We start from the raw sequence: 18,740 nt of genomic DNA on the forward strand, positions 1-18,740 counted from the left end.
ACGTTTTCCTAAATTTCCCCAAGACAGAGTATACGGAGACCAAAGAATGATATCATTTTTGTAAATCTATTCTCATTTTAATGCCCACGTCGATCATTTCTACCGTCATGGTAAGTCATGACAATGGTAGACTAAGTGATCGAAAGCGGGAACATCTCTACCTCTAAAACTATTCCATATATTGTACGGTAACCGAAATTACCCAGAAACCAGTTCCAATGGACCAGTTAGACCAGTATAATTTTAACTGGTAACTCTGGAAATTGGAACATCGGTTTACTGGTCTAACTGGTCATACTGGTCCAGTTAAAATTTTACTGGTCCAGTTGAAAATTAAACTGGTCTTGTACTGAAATTTTATACTGGTCTTGTTTCTGGTGGTTGTTACTGGTCTCTATGGTCTTCACCTGGAATGCAATTGTTGGAACTGGTCTCCAGTTGATTTTTACTGGTCCAGTTAAAAATCAACTGGCCAAGTAAAAATATACTGGACACCAGTAAAATTATACTGGAAACCAGTAAAAAAAGTACTGGTCTAACTGTTTTTTCCTTCTGGGTAAAGACCCCTGTGTTTCATCTTGGCTGCCATTGTTAGGATCGTCTGATTCTTTATGATCTTGATGCCGCAACTTCATCTTAAAAAGTGCTTACTGGTCTCTATGGTCTAACTGGTCCTCAAATTGGTCGAACTGTTCCTCGTACTGGTCTTACTGGATCAGTATATTACATGCATTTGGTTCGTTATATACCATGGCCAGTGAAATGTGATGGAAAAGATAGTTAATAAATTAATCTTTCTGGTGTTATTTTGAATGTGATGTATGAAATTACACATTTTCATTGTGAATTAGTTCACACACTTATTTTGAAGGTTTTCAAACAACAATGAGTGCTATTGCAAGGATATTCCATTATAAATCCTGATTTTTCTTTATAAAACAGGAAATATGCAAATGAGGTAAACCACGTGATCAGCATCATCAGAATTACTGGTATTACTGGTCTTGACCAGTTTAATTTCAAACATTGAATTACTTTAGACCAGTTGACTATATATCAGAGGAATACATCTTGCTTTGATCTTAATAACAATTAGAGGAAGTAATTATTTTAATGTTGATATTATAGCTTGATAATTATGATAATATTAATAATAAAACAATATCAATAACAATAATAACAGTAATAAGAATGATTACAACAATGATCATAATAATCATAATAATAATAATTGTGATAATCATAAGAGCAATGATGATAATGATAAATGATAACGATAATAAGTTTCTCTGAATTGCAAGATTCATTTTTCATAAATTGTTAAATGATCTGACTTGAAAGTCATTATTTATAGGACCAGTATACCAGAATGCAATTGTTTGAACTGGTCTCCAGTTCATTTTTACTGGTCCAGTTAAAAATGAATTGGTACAGTAAACATATACTGGAAACCATTTATTGGACCAGTAACACCAGTTTAATGAAAAACGATTTAACTGGTATTACTAATTGCTTCACCTGGAATGCAATTGTTGGAACTGGTCTCCAGTTGATTTTTACTGGTCCAGTTAAAAATCAACTGGCCAAGTAAAAATATACTGGACACCAGTAAAATTATACTGGAAACCAGTAAAAAAAGTACTGGTCTAACTGGTTTTTCCTTCTGGGTAAAGACCCCTGTGTTTCATCTTGGCTGCCAGTGTTAGGATCGTCTGATTCTTTATGATCTTGATGCCGCAACTTCATCTTAAAAAGTGCTTACTGTATGGTGGTGTATGAAAGGAGAGAGAGGTACATACTTATTAATAAGATTGTTGTGAAATAGGATAACAAATAAGAACATGAGGGAATGGCGAAATAGAAGTTGATGAGTAATAGGAAGACATTCATAATTATGTACAGAGTTAGGTGGATAAATCAAGAGAGGGAGAGAGAGACAGAGAGCACGTGTGTACACACAATTTGATTCTGTAGGACGGCTTGTTTTCGAACAGCAATAATACCTAGTATGAAAAGGCAGTAATTTCGACTTTAATAGATTTCCAACGCGATTAGATAATACTAATAATAATGGTGTAGCTTGATTGTACGGAACTTTTACATTGAAACATAACAGTACCAAAATAGAATTATAAAAATATTCAAAGTATGAACAGTTGATAAACGAAGAGAAGAAATGAATAGGCGAGAAAGTGAAGATTTGAGAGTAAAGTGTTCTTTCTTAAAATAGTCCTGAAAAGGACTGTAAACCAGAAGGAATGTTGAGTGAGAACAGCTTGAGTAGTAGAGCTGATGAGGAGATGCTGGCTTGAGTCGGCGAGTAGAGATGATGAGTAGTAGAGAGACTCGACGTTTCGGACAGGTTGACACTGTTTCTATAACACTCCACATGGTGTACCATAAACCACATCAGCAAATCTTCATTTTCTCATTTTTTTTATTTGTGATCACATATACCATACATCCCTGAATGCATTTTTGAAATGTGATTTGCTTGAATCTAGGCCAGACTAATCGACAAAAATATTTATCTTCTTATTCCGCTACAAGACTGGTATTTGAGAACACACTTTCTTTTTTGTTAGACTGTTGAGTGTCGTACTCGTAGTTTAATTAGCAGCAAAAAACAAAATACAGTCGGAAACTGAAACTTTTGGTCTGGGGCTAGGCCTAACTCTAAGTTCTAACTCTAACTAAAGTCAGATCTATTCTAGATCTCTAGACTGTCCCTGTCCTAAAAAAGGCTAAGCCAGGCTAAGTCCTGAAGGTTGTTCTAGGCCTAGATCAATACTAATATAGGTCAAATTTTTAAGAAAAAACAACTTTAGTCACATTTTTGCAAGTTTGTTGCAGTGACCTCTGCAGCAATTTATCATTAAGAAGGTCACTGAAGGTCATAGAATTTCAGACTTTGGCTTAGCCATATCGCCTGACTTGAGACAAATGTCTTAAAGTTTATAGAATGTCGTTAGGGAAGATTTCTTAGACAAGCAAAATGCTAAGACAAATTGCTAAGAATTAAGCAAAAATCTTATCTCGTTAATGGAATATGGGCCCTGAATTGCAAAATTTAAAAGAAAATGAAATGTTTGATAAAATGAGGTCTTATGACTTACCCCACTGGTTTGCCATGTACTATCTCCACATTGATTTTATATTCATCATTGGAGTCAATACAAGAATCGAAGCTCTCATCAGTCCCACATCTTATGAACCTAATAGTATTAACGTGGAGAGAACACGCATTCGTCGGAATAAATTATTTTGTGTGATATGGGGCAATGGTGAAATTTTCTGTTTGGACTCTCGGGAAACCGAAGTAAAATAACCGGTAACGGCGGGGACAAATAATGGACCTACAAGATTTGAATAGGTTAACAGTATGGGGGTTCAGATATATAAAGTATACAAAATAGATTTGCATGAAATAAAAAAAAGAAAATAAGTTACAAAAGCAAGGTGTTGTCATTCTTAAACAGAAGAGCATCTACCCATCCACGTCCAAGTTCTATCAAAACAAAAGTGCGCAAGACGATAAATCATTCCGGTAATTCACGTTCAAATATTCCGAGTAGTATCCATATGAAAGTATGCGTAATTACGTCAGTACGTGCAGTTGTACGTTTTACATATCATACGAAAGGGGGAATTAACTATAATCTAAATATTTGCCATATATTTAATGTCATCCCTAAACACAGCATGAGACCATAGTAGACAACGCATTGCATCTTAGATTTTTTGTATGATGAGTATACGTTTCACATAAAATATCATTTTATAATATTGTCCACCGAGTTGCTAAAGCGTTTCTTGTTACGTTTCTAGCAGTATGTGTATCCTTCATATTGAAGAACCGAACATTGAACATTTCAAAAGAGTGTATCTCAATCAAATCAATAAATGATCATCGTAATCAAAAGGTGATAATAATAAAAGAAAGATATCTCACCCCAGGATCCTCGGATTTTTTAGATCGTGTGTTGATCTGAAAGCTTGAATAATGCGTTTGGTCTGATTGTTACCGGTGTTGACATCTGTGAATGTGACCTTGACAAGCTGAGATGAGACCTTGTGGAGAGCATTGGGTAGTGAGGTGTGATCATCGTGGAGAGAAGCCGGTTCACGAGCAAACTCATGTGTTTGAATGGTGAGCTCTGTCACTGCTGGTAGATGGATCCTCTGGATGACGTCACATCTGATCGATTCCAGTACCTGTGAAGTGAACCTCTTCACATTGTCAAACATCGATCCACAATCCTGCCATTCTTTTAGTGTCCAATCAGTAACGGTTAGATCAGTCACACTTGAGCTTGTGTTGCAGTTATCCTACAATAGATGAGAAAATATATAAATAAAAAAATATATAACAAAAGATCATGCTAGTGGAAACATGATATTCATCAATTACCACCCCATCGGCTGACAACATAAAAAAACAGGAGAGAATAAAGGGAGAGAGAGATAAAAAAGCTAAAGAAAAATAAAGCACCCAAACCATATCATAGGAAAAATACGATTCAACAATGTTCTGTTTTCTTTACTAAGATTGTATTTTGCCAGGTTAATCATAATTTCAAGAAACACAATGTCGATTCTGTATTCTGTATACCCTACCAAATTATTTATGATAAATTCACATAAACCAACATTTTCTTTCAAACACATACTTTATTTCATGAAAACAAACAAAAGATTAGTAGTTGCATAACAAATAAAATGAAACAAAATTTAGCGTAGAACTGGTCATGTAATCAAAATTTGATGTAAACTAGAAAGTTATGACACTAAGATTTCATTTGTTTTTTCCACAAAACATTTCTATGTATGGCATAGCGATATGCAAACGAAAGAATCGATGTTTAACTCACAAGGCTGTCCATTTTTTTTAGTTCATGACAATGGAAATTTATCTTAATCAGCAAAGCAAAGAGAAAATATATATCAAAATACAATAATGTAAGGGGTGGCTTCATCAGTTTCCTCATGTATATGCCAATCGCGACCGATGACACATAAATATATTATGATATTGATCAAAGTCGTATTTTGCGTCCAATGCGGGGAGGGGTTCAGGAAAGATTTTTTTTTTCATTCAATGCAACTCGTCGAAAAGCAGTAAAATTGAGTGGATTTCCTGGGTAAATATACCTATATTAATATCATTATTTATACTATTATTATTATTATTATTAAAATCATTGTTATTACAATTATTATTATTATTATTATCATTATCATTATTATAATTATTATTATTATTACGTGCAATACGGGCTAAGCATACATGGCTAAAGAAGATACACACATTTCTATTCCACTCCCTAGTACACATATCAGTGCAATCAAATTCAGAGGAGGAATGAACCAAATATTCGAAGGGGGCGGACATGGCATGTGAGGGAAAATTTAACCCCCCTCCCTAAAAAATAGAATAAAATATTTTTAAAAGTGCGAGAAGACACCGACAAAATTTGCTTTTTGTAAAAAAAAATGATTTGGCTGTATTTGTTTTAATTTATAGGCCTACTTTCTACAATACCGTATTTCAAGACGAACTACACACACTCATTGATATATATATATATATACATATATATTAAATATATATATTTTATAGTCAAACGATAGTTTTGACTCAGGCTCAAACAGAGCAAGGGTATACACACACACACACACACACACACACACACACACATATATATATATATATATATATATATATATATATATATATATATATATATATATATATATATATATATAATATATATATAAGTAACAAAATATGCTGAAGAAGCATATTTTGTTACTTGTCTATTAGAGAAGCCCATACGTGAAACTTTAAGATATATATATATAAATATATATATATCTGTGTGTGTGTGTGGGTGTGTGTGTGTTTATATACCCTTGCTCTGTTTGAGCCTGAGTCAAAACTGTCGTTTGACTATAAAAGATAAGATCATGACATTCGTAAACGACCTACTACAGAAACCCGAAATTAGAAGGAATTATAGAATTAAAACATAAATTAAAAAAGGCCACAAATCTTAATATATAGGTATGCGAAAAATGATTTTTAATAGGAACATAACATTTTCACACCGTTTAAAATTGGTATTTTTGGACTGAAGTAAAAAAAAAATCTATGATTTGATTTTAAGTTCTGTCACATTTACATGTAAATACTTCCAACTAGAAATTACCTTTACAGTTGTTGCCGTCGACGATAATGTTGAGTAGAAGTCATAATGATACCGACCTTCGAGTTTAAGGGTCTTCAGATGATTCAGCTTACAGATGAATTGAGCGACATCACGTGATGCAAACGGACGTTGACTGAGATCAACATGGAGATCAAGAGTCTCAATCTGATATGATAGTAATATCAAATGTAATCTAAAATCACTTGACGTAACTATGTGCATTGAAATAGCATATTGATTTTATTCACGAACAAAGTCACAGATCTAATGGTGTAGTAATCATGGTATAAGAATTGTTATTATATAGATATTTATTCAGGGTATATGTCTAACGTTGCATTTTCAGGTTACTCTGACAGGAGTAAATATATGAACACTGAAAATAATCGTCAAAAGTACAATATCAGAATGAACTGAAAATACACAAAATGGGTAAGAACAACTCCATCCATGGACGAAAAACTCTTCCCAAAGGTAGAAGGGGGGGGGGGGCACATTTCCCCCTGAAAAAGGTTATCACCCAAAATGTAAAGTCATTTCGTCCAAAATAAATTTGGCAAGGAAAAAACAAGATAAAAAAGATTATCATTTTCAAAGGAGGGCACACTTTGGAAAAAAGGTTTTTTTTTCTATTACAAATATTGTGTTATGACTAATTATGTATATACATCTTACGTCATGCTAAGTAGCCCACATCCGTTCTTCATCTACTTGCTCGTCTCTCCGGCTAATTTGTGTTATTTTACGCCTTTTTTATAAATAGATGAATGCTTTATCCTCCGTTATTTTTGTTCTTCGTTTGTATACTTGACATAAAACAAGGCAAACGCCAAGCGTTGTCTCGCCTGCATATTGCAGATTTGCAGTCATGACGAAACTGCATGTCAAATCTGAAGGGTAACATTTAAGAAACATTGACAGCTTTTCTATTGTACCATTGGCAAATTTGTGTGAATATTATAAATGGTGCCAAGAACTATTGCTCATTAAATAAATAAAAACAACAGTTTTTAAAGAATAAACAAGTAAAATGCAAAATCTGGTTCAGGTATAGACAGTACTGAGTAGTACTGAGTTTTGAAGTAAAATTTTAGTGTTAAAAAGTATAAAATTATAAAGTTCATGTCATTTGAGAAACAAAGTAGTGTGAAAGTTCATGGACCTTTGAACATAATCAAATTCAACTCACATTCAAACCTGACCTATACCTTCAAGAGATGGACCTCTGTTACGAGTTTGGCGATCCCACCTCGAAGATACAGAAAGTTATTTTGTGTACAGCACAGCACAGTGCCAGTCATGGAAAGTTCATTGACCTTTGACCTTATTCAAATTCGACTCATAATCGAACTTGACCTGCACCCTCAAGAGATGGACCTCTTGTATGAATTTGGCAATCCTACCTCGAAGATATAGAAAGTTATTTTGTGTACAGCACAGCACAGTGCCGTCATGAAAAGTTAATTGACCTTTGACCTTATTCGAATTCGGCTCACATTTGAACTTGACCTGCACCTTCAAGAGATGGGCCTCTGGTATGAATTTGGTGATCCCACCTGGAAGCTATAGAAAGTTATTGGGTGTACAACACAATTGCTGACGACGCCAATGCCGGAAAAATAGTAATACCTATGTCTTGCTATTACGCAGGCGAGACAAGAAACGATGCAATGTCGTTTGGAAGAAAAAATGAATATCATACTTGACAAGAACTAAATGACCTTTATGATACCGAGGAGAAAGTACATGTATTTAGATAATACAAAGTGAACCAAAAATGACAAATTTCACTTCTTGGTTCAAAGGCTGTAATGTTTTATACATCGCTACGTAGATGACTACATTGACACGGTCGTATACCAATATTTTTTATTTCCTCAGTAATTGGTCACCACTTCAAAGATATGTATTAGTACCTTTGTCAAGTAAAACTTTTAAGACGATGATGCGAGCGAATGAAATAGAGAGAAACTTCAATATCAGTATTTCGTTTTCCATGATAAGAAAAAAAAATTAAATAGAAAACGCTTCATACACTTTAATACAAAAGCATAGTACATTTTCATCATTTCGAATTGCAGCATCATGCAACCACTATATACCAGAAAGAAATGAGTCCAAAGAGTTACATAAATAACTAACAATCTGTTTTCAGGTTTTTAGCTTTCGATCTAGTGTGTCCAAGAAAAAAAAGAAAGTTAGCTTCTGAAAATTATGTTAATTCATTTATATTTGAATAATGAAAATTACAAATTGTTCATTGCATTAAAAACCCACGGGCTTCAATCGGGGGGGGGGGGGGGGGGGGCTGGGGGATTACACCTACCCCCAATTTTCGGAGAGGGGGGTGTTGTATCCACAAATGTAATAACGCCCACAAATGTAAAAACACTTTACCCACAAATGTTATGATGCACTTTACCCACAAATGTAATAATTTTTGATCGCCCACAAATGTAATAATGACTTTACCCACAAATGTAATAAATTTGAAGGGATTTTTGGCGAATCCATTCTCAACTAAAATCCTATAGTTATACGTTCATATAGCACAAAAGTCCAAAATCTTTATTTCCAGACCCGGATATATAAGAAAATTATGATATGAGTTAAAAGTCTTTTTTCCAGACCCGGATGTTTTCAAAATAATATGAGTCCGAAGTCTTTTTTCCAGACCCGGTTCTTAAAAAAAATTATAATATAAGTCCAAAGTCTTTTCCCAGACCCAGTTAAATAAAAAATCATAATATAAGTTCAAACTAAGATACGATAATGATATTCCAGTGGAATAAAAATGAAAATTGAGCTTAGTCTTGTCTCCAAACCCTGTTATTCCAAATTATAAATAAGAATACAACAACAAAAAAAGTATAAAGACCCCACTAAATAAATAACGCTAATAGTAATAATAAGAAAAACTCCAAATGTAAGACCTAATAATCCGTAAACCTATGAACCTGTTTTAAAAGAGGTTAAGAGCGTTGTCTTTATTCTATGCCTAATTTTTGAAAAAAAAATATGTAAAACCTTATCATAGTCTTATTCTTGTGGCATAACACGAGTTTTAAAACGTACTCTTTCCTCCATACCCGGTTATTTAAGAAAAATGAATTAAAAAAAAATTCAAATCTAAGACCAATCTTCAAAAGTTAAAACCTCAATGGGTGTAATTGGGTGTAAAAATATGTATTTACCCCACACCCATTTTTTTTTTTAATAAATAATACTAAGACCCCTACAAAACATTGTAATAATGCATGGGTAAAGCAAACATCCTTTTTCCAGACTTTGTTATTATTTGAAAAAAAAACACAAACAAAATATTTTTTACAAATATTCTAAAACGAATACCCAATAATCTAATTACTGTCGAATAACATGAAGATCGATTGTAGACTTTCCTCCAGACACAGTTATTTCAAGAATAAAAAAAACAATAAAACCCAACCCCCAACAACGAATCTAAGAATCAACAATCCCCCAAATTAAAACCATGTAGAAAAGCAAGTGTTTAGATCGTTGTCTTTATTCCACACCCAGTCCTTTAAATAATAATTTAAACAATCTTAGTATTATGCTTAGTATTTCGTCTAGACCCGGTTATTTAAAAGATAAACAAATATTGAAACAAAAATCAAAGCTAAAACCAATCTTCAAAATTAAACCCAGTTAAAATGATTGGGTTTAGAGTGTTCTATTCATCCCACACCCAGTTCTCTTAAAAATACAAAATAAGCGAAACTTTAATCTTAAAACTTAATCCCCAGCATCTTCCAAACTATAAAAACCATGTGATAACGCATACTACGAAAACGACAAATTAATCAGAGGCGTAAATGTTGTCTGTTTTTATTTTTCTCATTATTTTCTATTTTGAAATAACTGGGTCTGGAGCAAAGACTACACCTTATTTCCATGCTATTCAATGTTGATAATGTTGATAAGATTGCAAGGTCTTTGTTTTGTTGTTGTTGTGTTTTTAACGATTTTTATAACTGGGTCTGGAGGAGAGACTACGCTATACGTCCATGTTATTCGACATTAATAGGTTCGTTGGTCTTTTTTATCATTATTACTAATTTATTATTATTATATTTTTTAAAAATAATCTGGGACTGGATGAAAGACTACGTTATATTCCCATGTTTTTAACATTAATAAGAGAGTGGGGATCTTTGCTACTTTTTGACTCTTTAAGAAATTATTTGTAATTTTGAAATAAGTGGTTCTGGAGGGAAGACTACACTATATTTCCATATAATTCAACATCAATAAGATTGCGGGGCCTTTGTTGTATTATTTTCATATATCTTTTTTATCATTTGTTATTTTAAAATAACTGAGTCTTGAAGAAAGACTTTTTGAAACTACTTGGTCTGGAAAAGAGACTTTCAACTTATATTATAATTTTGGAAACAACCAGGTCTGGAAAAAAGACTTTGTACTTATATTATATTTTTTTAAAAATAAGCAGGTCTGGAAAAGGCTTTTAACTTAAATTATAATTTTGGAAACAACTGGGTCTGGAAAAAAGACTTCTAACTTAAATTATAAATTTGGAAACAACCTGGTCTGGAAAAAAGACTTTCAGCTTATATCATAATTTTTTAAACAACCGGGTCTGGAAAAAGACTTTGGACTTATATTTTATTTTTTTGAAACAACTAGGTCTGGAAAAAAGACTCAACTTTTATTGTAATTTTTATAAACAACCGGGTCTGGAAAAAGACTTTGGACTTTTATTATAAATTTTTAAATAACCGGGTCTGAAAAAAGACTTTGGATTTATATTATAATTTTTTAAAAATAAGCAGGTCTGGAAAAGGCTTTTAACTTAAATTATAATTTTAGAAACAACTGGGTCTGGAAAAAAGACTTTGAACTTAAATATAGTTTTTGAAACAACCGGGTCTGGAAAAAGACGTTGGACTTATTTTATAATTTTTGAAACAACCAGGTATGGAAAAAGACTTTGGACTTATATTATAATTTTTAAAACAACCAGGTCTGGAAAAAGACCTTCAACTTTTATTGTAATTTTTTAAACAACCTGGTCTGGAAAAAGACTTTGGATTTTATTATGATTTTCTAAATAACCGGGTCTGGAAAAAAGATTTTGAACTTAAATAAAATTTTTGAAACAACCGGGAATGGAAAAGAGACTTTCAACTTATATTATAATATTTGAAACAACCGGTCAGGCAAGAAGACTTTTAATTTAAATTATAATTTTTGAAACACCCGGGTCTGGAAAAAAGACTTTCAACTTATATCATAATTTTTTCAAACAACTGGGTCTGGAAAAATACTTTGGACTTATATTACAATTTTTGAAACAACCAGGTCTGGAAAAAAGACTTTCAACTTTTATTGTAATTTTTTTAAACAACCGGGTCTGGAAAAAGACTTTGGACTTATATCATAATTGTTTTAATAACCGGGTCTGGAAAAAAGACTTTGAACTTAAATATAATTTTGAAACAACCAGGTCTGGAAAAAATACTTTGGACTTATATGATAATTTTTTAACAACTGGGTCTGGAAAAAATGACTTTGGACTTATATTACAATTTTTTAATTAACCAGGTCTCGAAAAAAGACTTTCAACTTTACTACAATTTTTGAAACAACCAGGTCTGGAAAAAAGACTTTCAACTTTTATTGTAACTTTTTTTAAACAACCAGGTCTGGAAAAAGACTTTGGATTTTTATTAGATTTTCTAAATAACCAGGTCTGGAAAAAAGATTTTGAACTTAAATAATTTTTTTTTAAAACAACCGGGAATGGAAAAGAGACTTTCAACTTATATTATAATATTTGAAACAACCGGGTCAGGCAAGAAGACTTTTAATTTAAATTATAATTTTTGAAACAACCAGGTCTGGAAAAAAGACTTTGGACTTATATGATAATTTTTTAACAACTGGGTCAGGAAAAAAAGACTTTGGACATATATTACAATTTTTTAATTAACCAGGTCTCGAAAAAAGACTTTGAACTTTACTATAATTTTTGAAACAACTAGGTCTGGAAAAAAGACTTTCAACTTTTATTGTAACTTTTTCTAAACAACCGGGTCTGGAAAAAGACTTTGGACTTATATTATAATTTTTTTTAAGTAACCGGGTCTGGAAAAATACTTTGGACTTATATTACAATTTTTGAATCAACCAGGTCTGGAAAAAAGACTTTCAACTTTTATTGTAATTTTTTTTTAAACAACCGGGTCTGGAAAGAGACTTTGGACTTATATTTTATTTTTTTTAAATAACCGGGTCTGGAAAAAAGACTTTGAACCTTAAATATAATTTTTGAAACAACCGGGTCTGGAAAAAGACTTTTGACTTATTTTGTAATTTTTTGAAATAACCGGGTCTGGAAAAAAGACTTTGAACTTATACTATTATTTTTTAATTAACCAGGTCTGGAAAAAAGACTTTCAACTTATACTATTATTTTTTAAACAACTGGGTCTAGAAAAATACTTTGGACTTATATTACAGTTTTTGAATCAACCAGGTCTGGAAAAAAAGACTTTCAACTTATACTATTATTTTTTAATTAACCAGGTCTGGAAAAAAGATTTTCAACTTATACTATTATTTTTTAAACAACTGGGTCTGGAAAAATACTTTGGACTTATATTACAATTTTTGAATCAACCAGGTCTGGAAAAAAAACTTTGAACTTATACTATTATTTTTCAATTAACCAGGTCTGGAAAAAAGAATTTGGACTTATATGATAATTTTTTAACAACTGGGTCTGGAAAAAAAGACTTTGGACTTATTTTGTAATTTTTTGAAATAACCGGGTCTGGAAAAAGACTTTGAACTTATACTATTACTTTTTAATTAACCAGGTCTGGAAAAAAGACTTTCAACTTATACTATTATTTTTTAAACAACTGGGTCTAGAAAAATACTTTGGACTTATATTACAATTTTTGAATCAACCAGGTCTGGAAAAAAAGACTTTCAACTTATACTATTATTTTTTAATTAACCAGGTCTGGAAAAAAGATTTTCAACTTATACTATTATTTTTTAAACAACTGGGTCTGGAAAAATACTTTGGACTTATATTACAATTTTTGAATCAACCAGGTCTGGAAAAAAGACTTTGAACTTATACTAATATTTTTTAATTAACCAGGTCTGGAAAAAAGAATTTGGACTTATATGATAATTTTTTAACAACTGGGTCTGGAAAAAAAGATTTTGGACTTATCTTACAATTTTTTAATTAACCAGGTCTGGAAAAAAGACTTTCAACTTATACTATTATTTTTTAATTAACCAGGTCTGGAAAAAAGACTTTCAACTTATACTATTATCTTTTAAACAACTGGGTCTGGAAAAATACTTTGGACTTATATTACAATTTTTGAATCAACCAGGTCTGGAAAAAAGACTTTCAACTTTTATTGTAATTTTTTTTAAACAACTGGGTCTGGAAAGAGACTTTGGACTTGTATTTTAATTTTTTTTAAATAACCAGGTCTGGAAAAAAGACTTTGAACCTTAAATATAATTTTTGAAACAACCGAGGCTGGAAAGACTTTGGACTTATTTTGTAATTTTTTGAAATAACCGGGTCTAGAAAAAGACTTTGAACTTATACTATTATTTTTTAATTAACCAGGTCTGGAAAAAAGACTTTCAACTTATACTATTATTTTTTAAACAACTGGGTCTGGAAAAATACTTTGGACTTATATTACAATTTTTGAATCAACCAGGTCTGGAAAAAAGACTTTGAACTTATACTATTATTTTTTAATTAACCAGGTCTGGAAAAAAGAATTTGGACTTATATGATAATTTTTTAACAACTGGGTCTGGAAAAAAAGACTTTGGACTTATATTACAATTTTTTAATTAACCAGGTCTGGAAAAAAGACTTTCAACTTATACTATTTTTTTTTAATTAACCAGGTCTGGAAAAAAGACTTTCAACTTATACTATTATTTTTTAAACAACTGGGTCTGGAAAAATACTTTGGACTTATATTGCAATTTTTTAATCAACCAGGTCTGGAAAAAAGACTTTCAACTTTCATTGTAATTTTTTTTAAACAACCGGGTCTGGAAAGAGACTTTAGACTTATATTTTAATTTGTTTTAAATAACCGGGTCGAGAAAAAAGACTTTGAACCTTAAATATAATTTTTGAAACAACCAGGTCTGGAAAAAAGAATTTGGACTTATACGATAATTTTTTAACAACTGGGTCTGGAAAAAAAGACTTTGGACTTATATTACGATTTTTTAATTAACCGGGTCTGGAAAAAAGACTTTGAACTTTACTATAGTTTTTGAAACAACCAGGTCTCGAAAAAAGAATTAGGACTTAGATGATAATTTTTTTAAAAACTGGGTCTGGAAAAAAGACTTTGAACTTATATTACAATTTTTTAATTCACCAGGTCTGGAAAAAAGACTTTCAACTTTTACTATAATTTTTGAAATAAAAGGTCTGGAAAAAAGACTTTTAACTTATATTATAATTTTTGAAACAACCTGGTCTGGAAAAAAGACTTTCAACTTTTATTGTAATTTTTTTAAACAATCGGGTCTAGAAAAAGACTTTGGACTTATTTTATAATTTTTGAAGCACCCGGGTCTGGAAAAAGACTTTGGACTTATATTATAATTTTTTAAATAACAAGGTCTGGAAAAAAGACTTTGAACTTGAATATAATTTTTGAAACAACCAGGTCTGGAAAAAAGACTTTGGACTTATATGATAATTTTTTAACAACTGGGTCTGGAAAAAAAGACTTTGGACTTTTATTACAATTTTTTAATTAAACAGGTCTGGAAAAAAGACTTTCAACTTTACTATAGTTTTTAAAACAACCAGGTCTGGAAAAAAGACTTTGGATTTTTATTATGATTTTCTAAATAACCGGGTCTGGAAAAAAGATTTTGAACTTAAATAAAATTTTTGAAACAACAGGGAATGGAAAAGAGACTTTCAACTTATATTATAATATTTGAAACAACTGGGTCAGGCAAGAAGACTTTTAATTTAAATTATAATTTTTGAAACACCCGGGTCTGGAAAAGAGACTTTCAACTTATATCATAATTTTTTCAAACAACTGGGTCTGGAAAAATACTTTAGACTTATATTACAATTTTTGAAACAACCAGGTCTGGAAAAAAGACTTTCAACTTTTATTGTAATTTTTTTAAACAACCTGGTCTGGAAAAAGACTTTGGACTTATATCATAATTTTTTTAATAACCGGGTCTGGAAAAAAGACTTCGAACTTAAATATAATTTTTGAAACAACCAGGTCTGGAAAAAAGACTTTGGACTTTTATTGGAACTTTTTTTAAACAACCGGGTCTCGAAAAAGACTTTGGACTTATATTATAATTTTTTTTAAGTAACCGGGTCTGGACAAATATTTTGGACTTATATTACAATTTTTGAATCAACCAGGTCTGGAAAAAAGACTTTCAACTTTTATTGTAATTTTTTTTAAACACCCGGGTCTGGAAAAAGACTTTGGACTTATTTTGTAATTTTTTGAAATAACCGGGTCTGGAAAAAAGACTTTGAACTTATACTATCATTTTTTAATTAACCAGGTCTGGAAAAAAGACTTTCAACTTATACTATTATTTTTTTAACAACTGGGTCTGGAAAAAAAGACTTTGTACTTATATTATAATTTTTTAAAAATAAGCAGGTCTGGAAAAGGCTTTTAGCTTAAATTATAATTTTGGAAACAACTGGGTCTGGAAAAAAGACATCTAACTTAAATTATAATTTTGGAAACAACCTGGTCTGGAAAAAAAGACTTTCAGCTTATATCATAATTTTTTAAACAACCGGGTCTGGAAAAAGACTTTGGACTTATATTTTATTTTTTTGAAACAACCAGGTCTGGAAAGAAGACTTTCAACTTTACTATAATTTTTGAAACAACCAGGTCTGGAAAAAAGACTTTCAACTTTTATTGGAACTTTTTTTAAACAACCGGGTCTGGAAAAAGACTTTGGACTTATATTATAATTTTTTTTAAGTAACCAGGTCTGGACAAATATTTTGAACTTATATTACAATTTTTGAATCAACCAGGTCTGGAAAAAAGACTTTCAACTTTTATTGTATTTTTTTTTTAAACAACCGGGTCTGGAAAAAGACTTTGGACTTATTTTGTATTTTTTTGAAATAACCGGGTCTGGAAAAAAAGACTTTGAACTTATACTATTATTTTTTAATTAACCAGGTCTGGAAAAAAGACTTTCAACTTATACTATTATTTTTTAACAACTGGGTCTGGAAAAAAGACTTTGTGCTTATATTATAATTTTTTAAAAATAAGCAGGTCTGGAAAAGGCTTTTAGCTTAAATTATAATTTTGGAAACAACTGGGTCTGGAAAAAAGACATCTAACTTAAATTATAATTTTTGAAACAACAGGGTCTGGAAAAAGACTTTGGACTTATTTTATAATTTTTGAAACAACCAGGTATGGAAAAAGACTTTGGACTTATATTATAATTTTTAAAACAACCAGGTCTGGAAAAAGACTTTCAACTTTTATTGTAATGTTTTTAAACAACCGGGTCTGGAAAAAGACTTTGGATTTTTATTAGATTTTCGAAATAACCAGGTCTGGAAAAAAGATTTTGAACTTAAATAAAATTTTTGAAACAACCGGAATGGAAAAGAGACTTTCAACTTATATTATAATATTTGAAACAACCGGGTCAGGCAAGAAGACTTTTAATTTAAATGATAATTTTTGAAACAACCAGGTCTGGAAAAAAGACTTTGGACTTATATGATAATTTTTTAACAGCTGGGTCTGGAAAAAAAGACTTTGGACTTATATTACAATTTTTTAATTAACCAGGTCTCGAAAAAAGACTTTAAACTTTACTATAATTTTTGAAACAACCATGTTTAAAAAAAAGACTTTCAACTTATATTACAATTTTTTTTAAGTAACCAGGTCTGGAAAATTCTTTGGACTTATATTACAATTTTTGAATCAACCAGGTCTGGAAAAAAGACTTTCAACTTTTATTGTAATTTTTTTTAAACAACCGGGTCTGGAAAGAGACTTTGGACTTATATTTTAATTTTTTTTAAATAACCGGGTCTGGAAAAAAGACTTTGAACCTTAAATATAATTTTTGAAAAAACCGGGTCTGGAAAAAGACTTTGGACTTATTTTGTAATTTTTTGAAATAACCGGGTCTGGAAAAAAGACTTTGAACTTATACTATTATTTTTTAATTAACCAGGTCTGGAAAAAAGACTTTCAACTTATACTATTATTTTTTAAACAACTTGGTCTGGAAAAATACTTTGGACTTATATTACAATTTTTGAATCAACCAGGTCTGGAAAAAAGACTTTGAACTTATACTATTATTTTTTAATTAACCAGGTCTGGAAAAAAGAATTTGGACTTATATGATAATTTTTTAACAACTGGGTCTGGAAAAAAAGACTTTGGACTTATATTACAATTTTTTAATTAACCAGGTCTGGAAAAAAGACTTTCAACTTATACTATTATTTTTTAATTAACCAGGTCTGGAAAAAAGACTTTCAGCTTATACTATTATTTTTTAAACAACTGGGTCTGGAAAAATACTTTGGACTTATATTACAGTTTTTGAATCAACCAGGTGTGGAAAAAAGACTTTCAACTTTTATTGTAATTTTTTTTTAAACAACCGGGTCTTGAAAGAGACTTTGGACTTGTATTTTATTTTTTTTAAATAACCGGGTCTGGAAAAAAGACTTTGAACCTTAAATATAATTTTTGAAACAACCGGGTCTGGAAAAAGACTTCGGACTTATTTTGTAATTTTTTTGAAATAACCGGGTCTGGAAAAAAGACTTTGAACTTATACTATTATTTTTAAATAACCGGGTCTGGAAAAAAAGACATTGAACCTTAAATATAATTTTTGAAACAACCGGGTCTGGAAAAAGCCTTTGAACTTATTTTATAATTTTTGAAATAACCGGGTCTGGAAAAAAGACTTTGAACTTAAATATAATTTTTGAAACAACCAGGTCTGGAAAAAAGAATTAGGACTTATATGATAATTTTTTAACAACTGGGTCTGGAAAAAAGACTTTGGACTTAAATTACAATTTTTTAATTAACCAGGTCTGGAAAAAAGACTTTCAACTTATACTATAATTTTTGAAACAACTGGGTCTGGAAAAAGATTTTAACTTATAATTTTGGAAACAACCGGGTGTGGAAAAAAGACTTTGGACTTGTATGTTAATTTTTTTCACAACTGGGTCTGGAAAACAAGACTTTGTACTTATATTATAATTTTTGAAATAACCGGGTCTGGAAAAAAGACCTTCAACTTATATTATAATTTTTGAAGCAACCGGGTCTGGAAAAAATGTCTTTGGACTTATATATTTTTTTAACAACCGGGTCTGGAAAAAAAGACTTTGTACTCATATCATAATTTTTGAAATAAGCTTGTCTGGAAAAAAGGCTTCAACTTAAAATATAATTTTGGAAACAA

General features: G+C 30.8%; 1 protein-coding gene across 1 annotated transcript; it reads right to left on the minus strand.

The window, feature by feature from the left end:
* Positions 1-2,744: 2,744 nt before the first annotated feature.
* On the minus strand, positions 2,745-7,510 carry LOC121413028. The gene is made up of 5 exons (XM_041605792.1): positions 7,418-7,510; positions 6,210-6,374; positions 3,971-4,329; positions 3,117-3,233; positions 2,745-2,790 (listed from the first exon to the last, which is right to left on the minus strand). The coding sequence occupies exons 1-5, from the start codon at positions 7,508-7,510 to the stop codon at positions 2,745-2,747; spliced, it is 780 nt and encodes a 259-aa protein (XP_041461726.1).
* Positions 7,511-18,740: the final 11,230 nt, after the last annotated feature.

The sequence above is a fragment of the Lytechinus variegatus genome, chromosome 4 (genome assembly GCF_018143015.1).
Source record: "Lytechinus variegatus isolate NC3 chromosome 4, Lvar_3.0, whole genome shotgun sequence".
NCBI lineage: Eukaryota > Metazoa > Echinodermata > Echinoidea > Temnopleuroida > Toxopneustidae > Lytechinus > Lytechinus variegatus.

What these genes read in the sequence shown, in the direction of transcription:
- LOC121413028 (XM_041605792.1), bottom strand. Translation starts at nt 7,510, where the DNA reads ATGACTGGCACTGTGCTGTGCTGTACACAAAATAACTTTCTGTATCTT. An exon ending in CAGAGGTCCATCTCTTGAAG is followed by an intron (nt 6,375 to 7,417) that starts GTATAGGTCAGG and finishes CTATCATATCAG; the next exon opens with ATTGAGACTCTTGATCTCCA. An exon ending in GTACATGGCAAACCAGTGGG is followed by an intron (nt 2,791 to 3,116) that starts GTAAGTCATAAG and finishes GACCTATATTAG; the next exon opens with TATTGATCTAGGCCTAGAAC.